Raw genomic sequence first — 8,248 nt, forward strand, 5'->3', positions numbered from 1 at the left:
CCCAAAAAAAAACCCCTCCCCCCCCGCTTTGTTTTTAGGAAATTTAGATCCCCGGCGGTTCCCCCCCCCCCCCCCCCCCCCACTCCTTCCCACTCCACTCCTCATTCCTCCTCTCACCTTTCTCTTTGTTTTCCCCCTTCTCTCCTCCTCTCCTCCTTTTTTAGCTTTCTATCCTCCCCTCCTGTTACTCTGCCCTCCGTCCCTCCACTTTCTCCCTGGAACTCTCCCCCCGCACTCTCGTTCCGACTCCTCTTCCACACTCCTCGTTTGTGAGGAAGACAACAGGCAATGAGGTGATTGTGAAGGCCTCGTTGAGCTGGAACAGCTGCTGTGTGTTATGGCTGTCCACCTCCCCCCTAAGTGCGCCTTACACGTCAATCGTCGGTTTTAGACGGTGGTTTATTTACACACTTGCAGAAAACTATACATGGCGGACAGTTTGAGTTACCTCCCACGTCGCCTCACTGTTTTCTCTCAGAAGTAGAATGGCGCAGGTAAACTCGGTCAACTTTAAAGTAGTCCTCTGCAAACCACTGAATTCTGTTTTAGATATCATAATAACATCTTGATCCTGGAAAAAAAAGGTTAATTTAGCCACATTACATCGCTTAAATTCTCCACTCTGACCATCAGAGTTCTCTATATCCAGCGCCCCAAATGTCCACCCTCACCAGATCACACACTTGTATATTTCTACAAGAGCTTAGTGCCGGTGCACTGTGAAGTTTGGCGAGCACAGGAGACGTCTAAAAGCAGGGAAAGAGCTTAACCTCACGAGAACAACTTTATTAGGATTTTATTATGTTCGGGTAATGAGCAATAAACACTTGGTTGAGTATTAAATTACAGGTGAAATGCGAGCGTCACACATGGCTGGCCAAACGAATTCCACTGTCCAAGTAATGCTTTTTCTCATGAAATATTTTGGCTCTTCTGCACTCACACATTTTCACGGAGCCCTCGAGATGTGAATTAAGTGCTCAGGAATTAGAGTGGACTGTTACATTCATGATATTCACGTTCTATGTTACCATCCCTTCAGATCATCATCGGGGAGAGCTACCGGATCTACTTTCTGAACGAGGGATCCAAGTCGTTTGTAGGGAACCCCTACTTATCTGCGCTGTACAAGCAAGTGGGCGTGTTCATCTTCGGCTGCGCCATCAGCCAGTCCTTCACCGACATCGCCAAAGTGTCAGTGGGCCGCATGCGCCCTCACTTCCTCGACGTGTGCAAGCCGGACTTCTCCACTATCAACTGCTCCCTGGGCTACATCACTGACTACCAGTGTCAGGGGCCAGAGAGCAAAGTTCAGGAGGCCAGGTATTGTGACAGATTGAGAGAAACGTACAGAAAACGTCTTTTAAAAATTGTTTTGCATTAAGAAAACGGTTAAAAACGCATCATTTAAAATGTTGCATATGTATTTGTACAGACTGTAAGCTGTGGTGCAATGCTGACTGTCCTCTATTCTTCTCAGGAAGTCTTTCTTCTCTGGACATGCATCATTCTCCATGTACACCATGCTTTACCTGGTGGTGAGTAGCTGGATTGTTGTATCGTGTATAAATATACACCGTATTAAGAGGACAATTCCCTCCCACAGATTCGAAAGAGATTCTCTCTAAATCACCTCAAAATTGTGTCTTTTACAGTTTTACCTGCAGTCTCGCTTCAATTGGCATGGAGCTCGCCTGCTGCGCCCTCTGACCCAGTTCACCCTCGTCATGATGTCCTTCTACACGGGCCTGTCCCGAGTCTCTGATCACAAGCACCACCCCACTGATGTCCTGGCGGGTTTCGTGCAGGGAGCCCTGGTGGCCTACTGCATAGTGAGTGGTTCTATCATGTTGTAATCTTGTAATTAGATCAGAAATCATTAAGAATTTGAGTGTCCTTAACTATGAGTTACTTTCATAATGTGTTATTTCTAACTTTTCACGTGAATAATAATATTGATTATAACTTCATTGAAGTAGCCTTCTTCCGGCTGTTAGCATTACCATGAAATGTGAGACCGTGTTTGTGAATTATATTGTAGAGAAGGTGCATGTAAATGGTGAATAGAAAGGGGCCTAATACAGAAGCTTGAGGAACTCCATACTGTATCTGTAAAGGGAAGGAAGTGACGATTCCTTGGTCAACAGAAAAGGATGAAACAGAGACAGGGGAACTATTGTTTATTAGACACTTCTTTGCACCACTTTGCAATGACTCCGATGTTCAAACTATTATTTTCTATTCACTCCGCAGGTATTCTTCGTGTCTGATTTGTTCAAGCCCAAAGGTCGACGTTCTACCCTTTTGCCAACCGCAGTGAAGAAAGATCTTGTTCCTCCGGCAGACATCAGAGAGCGGAGCAACCACCTCATCATGGCATAGAGAAGGCCGCAAACTGACATAACCCTGACCTGTGCCATTTAAATCACTGCTACAGCCACTGGTCAATACTGGTTGACTAAACTCCCAACAATCTGGATAATGCAGACAACATGTGGAGTCTTGAACATCTCAGTTGATGAGAAGAGGCCACGGAAAACAGTCGCGCAAGTTTTGCTTTCTCAACGGAAATTCTCATCTTTTTCCTCAGTCTCACCAGACATTTTAATGTGGAAAAGAGAGAGGACAAGGATATTTGTACCGCTTCTGTTATGAAGATCATTGGAGACTCTCCTCTGTCGAGGCCTTTTCGTGGACAAAAGTCTGAAATGAAACAAAACTGAGAAATGGAAGCTGTAAACCAAGCTGTGTGTGGCTTTTGTGCCGTTTTCGCCCGTCGGCTGCATCCAACGTGGGAGCTATATTCCTGCCACTCACTCACTGTGTGACTAATACAAACAAATCATGACAAAAAAACAAATTCCTTGATTTCATGAAGGATGTTTGTTTGGTTTTATTACAAACATAAGCATTGCATGTGTGATTTATAGCACCATTTTAGCTAAACTCAGTAGTGTTTGTCACCACTTGATTGACCTGAAGTGAAGCTTTTGGAAAGCTTTGTAAACGTTTGTTTGTTGTCCATAATGTAGTGTAGTTACTTTAGAAAGTGCACATAAGTTACAGTAAGTGTAAAGTACAGTGAGAGTGTGTGTGTTGGATGTGGGCCTCTTTCTGCTGGCTAGGACGAGCCCCCACTGAGCCATTTAATGAAATGACTGTCTGTTATATGTACCAGACGGGCGCTCACAAGTGTTAGGTCACTGTGTGTGTGTGTGTGTGTGTGTGTGTGTGTGTGTGTGTGTGTGTGCTTTGCATATACATGTGTGTGTTTGGGTGAGGTCTTCCTTTGAGTGTGTCTTAATGTCATGTCTATATATATATTTCAGTGTTTTATAGCCTACAAATGTGCCTCTCTTCAGAGAACAAGCACCTGCACCAACACGTAACTTAGAGACGGAAACACTGTGGAAGAAAGCATCACATGTACATCACTGTTACTACTAATCATAGTGTTGATTCACTTCACGAGAAATCTTGTGATATACTGTATGCTACACAGGCATATATATACACTTAAAGTACAGAAAAGGACTTCCTCGAGCAGTATCAAAGTACAATTTAGCAAAACAGTAATTTAAAAAATCATTATTTTTGGACATTGTGACCTCTTAATAGCTCATTGAGTTGTAAAGTAATACAAAAGGGCTGGCAATGGGGCTCTGCATTTAAATAGACGAAAATCCATTCTATTGAATTTTTATAGTAATGAGTCTAATATGTTTGGCATGACATTAATGTCATTAACATTTTAGCAAAAAACAACTAAAACCACTGACTGAGAGCATCATCCCAACTCTATTTTAAGTAACTGAGATGAGCTTTGATGTGCCGCTTATAGGAAAACTATTTTTTACAGCATCAGAACATTTCGCGTGCTACCATACATGTGTATACATCCAATATATCTTTTGAAGAAACACCCACTATGACTTGTGTGTCGAGACCTGTGTAAATGTAAAACATGCTGCTTTAAAGAGGCAAAGCTTGGCAGATGTTGTCCAGTACGGTTGACAACTTGTGAATATTAAGTTTTATGAACAACAAAGCTCTCAAGGCAGACTGCTTCTGTGCATTTATTAAAAATTGCCTTTTAATATTTTTGTAATGTCATGTGAAATTTTGTACAATGAAACTGTAAGACGTATCAAAGATAAAATGTCTTTAATAAAAACATAAAAGATCAAGAGCAGCGTGCCGTGATGTGTTTTTTTTCACTCTCTGTGTCGTACATGGCATGTGCGAGAATCTCTTGACTTTTGTACTAATTCAGAAGCCGGCCAACTGTGCGTGTGATGGAAAGATCTGGGCGTGGGGCAATGGTAAGACTTCCATGCTCGGCTTCCTGTGGGGAAATAGTGTACATTCCAGGCTTTAACCCCTCTCCCCAATGGCTCTCTGGAATAATATAGACTCCACAGAAAGTATGCCAGAGTGGCAAAATACATTCACATGTGAGAATGCTTAGAAGCAATGTAATTTGCCTTCAGTGTCTTGTATTATCCTTATAGACAACTTTGCCTCCACATAAAACCTGAATAAACCATAGAACATCAACAGGCTGTACATGTTAATTTCCTGCATGTGTCAGCACATCACGAGCTGGGTTTTGTGGTGGTCACATGGTATCTTAAGCCGATTGATTTCACTGTGGATCAGGTGCAGTGCCCAGAAGGAGATTGGACTTGGTTAGTTTTATTAAGCTGCAATATGTGTTTGGTTTTTATGACCACGCCATGGGTGATACTAATGTGCAGCAGCTGTCTTGTGTTATGACTACTACTGAATGACTGTTTCCAATGTCTTAATTGGACACAAGACTGCAGCCTATAAGTGTGTGCTTTGTTGTTCAATTAAAATTTGTCACCACTTTGGTCCAAACTGAAACATCTCAACAACTATTGGATGGATTGCCGTGCCTAGAGGATAACTGTGACTTTGGTGATCCCCAGGCTTTGTCTCCAGCACACAATAAGGTTGATCTTTTTGGTTTTCAGTGAAATTTGTCTACAACTATTAAATGGATTGCATGAAATTTGGCAGAGACATTCATGTGTTGTCCCCCATGAATGAAACCTAATGACTTTGTTGATCCTCTGATTTCTCATTTAACACCAGCAGCAGGCCAAAGCTTTCACCTATCCAGTGAGATATTTGAACAAGATAGCCTTTGCACAGCTTTTTGTACACATATTCATGGTCCCCTGACTTTTCCTCGAGCACTATCTAAAGGTTCAAATTTATGGTTATAATATAAGTGAAATGTCTTGGCAGCTATTGGATGTCCACCTAAAGATTATTTGAAAAAAGGAGATCCCATAACTTGTTTTGCAAACTTTAACCTGTTAGCACTGTCATTTTGAGCATGTTAGCATACAAATGTTAGCATTTAGCTCAAAGCCATTCTTCAAGAAGTCGCTAGCTTGTCTTGCTATGACCGTCTCAGGAGCAACAGTGTTGTGTAGCCATTTCCTTTTGTTATGACTACTACTAAATTAGTTTTTCTTGTTTCTTAATTGGGTGAAAGACTACACCCTACAGGGGGTGTGTGTTCCTTATGGTAGATATTAGGTTTTTGTATTGCTATGTTAACTTGCTACCATCCTCTGAGTACAAAGTTTCCATCTCTCTTGGCCTCTTCCCTCTAAACCAAATATGGAGCGTGTTTGATCTAAGTGATCTAATGAAGGTGTAAAGACGTCTTTGCTACCAAACATGGCAGTGCCTATAAGTCCATGAGTGTTGCTCTCTCTCTTCAACAAATATCAACATCCAGTGCCAAAAAGCCTGACTTAATGTTTATCTTTGTGACCCAGTCCTGACCCGCTCCATTAAACCATCAGGGGTGCAAGATTTTCTCAAAGATGTCTTTGGTTGTAATTGAAAGTGAGAGAAGTGGAGTATATCTTTAGTACTCACCAGACCAACAAATTGCACAGCATTAGTTTTCACCGGAGCCATTTTTCTTGTTGGGATTCAAAGAGGCTTTCTTGATCAGCAGATCTTAACATGACGGAATCCTTTTCATGTGGTCCGGAGAAAAGAAAAAACTGTTGTGTTGTTCCACCGCAGTTTAACCCCTTTTACTTGTGAAGTAATTACCCTGTGTGATTAACAAATTATTCTCATGAACTCTGTCGTACTGTTGTGGTTGCTCAGAAGTGATGACTTTATTCTCTTTCTTATTTATCCCCTACACACACATACACACACACACACACACACACACACACACACACACACACACACAATTAAACCACCATCCCCTTTCCCACTGAGATTGTTGCAACTGTTTTCACTTTAATGACTAAACTGATGCATTTTCACATCACCCAAACACATTAGACTGCTTACACACTCTTCAGATGCAACTATGTCTTTTTACAATGTGAAAGCTGTTTTTAGCTGTTACTGTCATGGTTTGGTCTTGCTATAATCAATTTGTAGTTTTTGTAAAAAAGTCACTTGAGTTAAAAGGAGTAAAAAGCAAAGGGAACAAACCAACCTGGTTCATTCTTCTTGAAAGGCTGCACTTCTGAGAGTTTGGCCCGTCTGTTCCTTCGGTCGACTTGAAGCCTGTCATACAGTCTGACGTCACACGACATTATTGGCAGTAGTTGCTGAGGTCATTTGTCCTCTCTCTGACAGATGGAGGGATGCTGAGAGGAAGCGAGGCACACCCTCCGAATGCCCTGGCTGATAAGTGACCTCATTACAGCTTCTCCGGGCATGTTTTTCTTATTCACAGAACACCATGATGACGGCTGGCTCCCCAGGAGACCTTGGCTTTTGAGCCGTGCCAAGCATTTGGACTTTCGGAGAGTTTTTCATTACTTGGCTCATGGCACACAATCAGTTTCCAGGGCTATCACTATCAGACTGAAACATTTACATATACATGGAAATTCACCAAATCTTGAATCTCTCTACACTCGTTGTTTACAAGCACATTCTTCACTCTCAAATGTTCTGTTTGAGTGAACTGGAACAAAAGCGAGGAGAAGAGAGCAGGCCTTAAACATGTTATGTAAGTCTCCTTTATCTGCCCCTCACTCAACCACAAACACAATACATGCAAACGCCCCATTGTGTTTGTGCCCAGAAGCCCTCAGACTTTAAGTTGCAGTGCTGCTTACAGTTACTTACAGCTGCAGTGCTGCAGCTGTAAGTAATTCTCTCTCTTTCATTCTTTCTCTCCTCATCCTCCCCTGTGTCTGGATAATGTAAACATCAAGAGGGAGGTAAAATCTCTGCCACCACTACCTTTACAGCTGATCTGGAGACAGGGCTACACTGACCGGGAGTCTGAGCCTGACACAGGCTAATGTACACAGAGGGCTAAGTGCGATTAGTGTTTGGCTTGTTATGTTGCAACATTTTGTTGACAGTTTAACCCTATCCTGGAGCTTTTCCAGCTCAACATCAACATTGTTGTTGCAAAACCTTTTTTGTAGATGTGTTCCATCCTGTGTTCCAACATGATTACCTCCCTCATCATTCTCTTGAAACTTTACCTAAAAACTTAAAATTTTATGTGAGAAGGTTTTCAGAAAAATAATGTCTAGATTCACAATATGACTCTCTGGGTATCTGTGAACCCCAGAGGCTAGGCGAAGATCAATAAATCAGGATTACAGGACAATTACAAGCAATTTATCATTCATGCTCTCCAGAGGATGAACCATTTGGATTTTAGACCCTCGATGAGATTTCCGAGGACAATCATCAGGTGAATCACGATATACTCAAATGAATTTCCATCATGTAATTTTATTGTGACTATTCATGGTTCCCAGAAGACTTCAAAGCAAAAGGCTTATTGTCATTTGCTGAACACAATCATGCTCATCAGGGGAGGAACCTTTGCAAATGTGGTTATTCCACAACTTACCTTTATCCTAGTGACACCCTGAGGTCAAACTTTAAAGTTTTAGCTTCCCTAACAACAAGGCAGTAAGAATAGTGTACTACTGGACAACGACAGCTCTACTGGTGGGGTTTTAGACTTCATGCATTGTTTCACTGTTTCATGTCATAGTCATGCAACGACTTCCATAAAATCTCTAAACGCACACGAGCATGTTACTTGAAGCTCTTTAAAAGCCATTTCTCACAGAAACCTCGGTTCCCTTTACCCCTTAAAGACATATACCCCCACTCATTCCCAACATCTTAAAAATGATTTGTAACCCCAAAATCCGAAGGCCAACCCCCACCCCCCCCCCCCCCCCCCCCCCCCCCCCCCCCC

The 8,248-nt window shown here is 42.2% G+C and overlaps 1 protein-coding gene across 2 annotated transcripts in view; it reads left to right on the forward strand.

Moving 5' to 3' along the window:
- LOC116387549 (phospholipid phosphatase 3-like) overlaps positions 1-3,314 on the forward strand; it is an 11,853-nt gene extending 8,539 nt beyond the window's left edge. For both annotated transcript variants that reach the window (XM_031854763.1, XM_031854762.1), the window contains exons 3-6: positions 1,043-1,323; positions 1,481-1,538; positions 1,656-1,832; positions 2,254-3,314. In XM_031854763.1, coding sequence (XP_031710623.1) covers positions 1,043-1,323; positions 1,481-1,538; positions 1,656-1,832; positions 2,254-2,382 — 645 coding nt within the window. In that variant the 3' untranslated portion in view covers positions 2,383-3,314. The remainder of the gene's footprint in view (positions 1-1,042; positions 1,324-1,480; positions 1,539-1,655; positions 1,833-2,253) is intronic.
- The last annotated feature ends 4,934 nt before the right edge of the window (positions 3,315-8,248 follow it).

The sequence above is a fragment of the Anarrhichthys ocellatus genome, unplaced genomic scaffold (genome assembly GCF_004355925.1).
Source record: "Anarrhichthys ocellatus isolate YVR2014 unplaced genomic scaffold, GSC_Weel_1.0 scaffold15, whole genome shotgun sequence".
Taxonomy (NCBI): Eukaryota; Metazoa; Chordata; class Actinopteri; order Perciformes; family Anarhichadidae; genus Anarrhichthys; species Anarrhichthys ocellatus.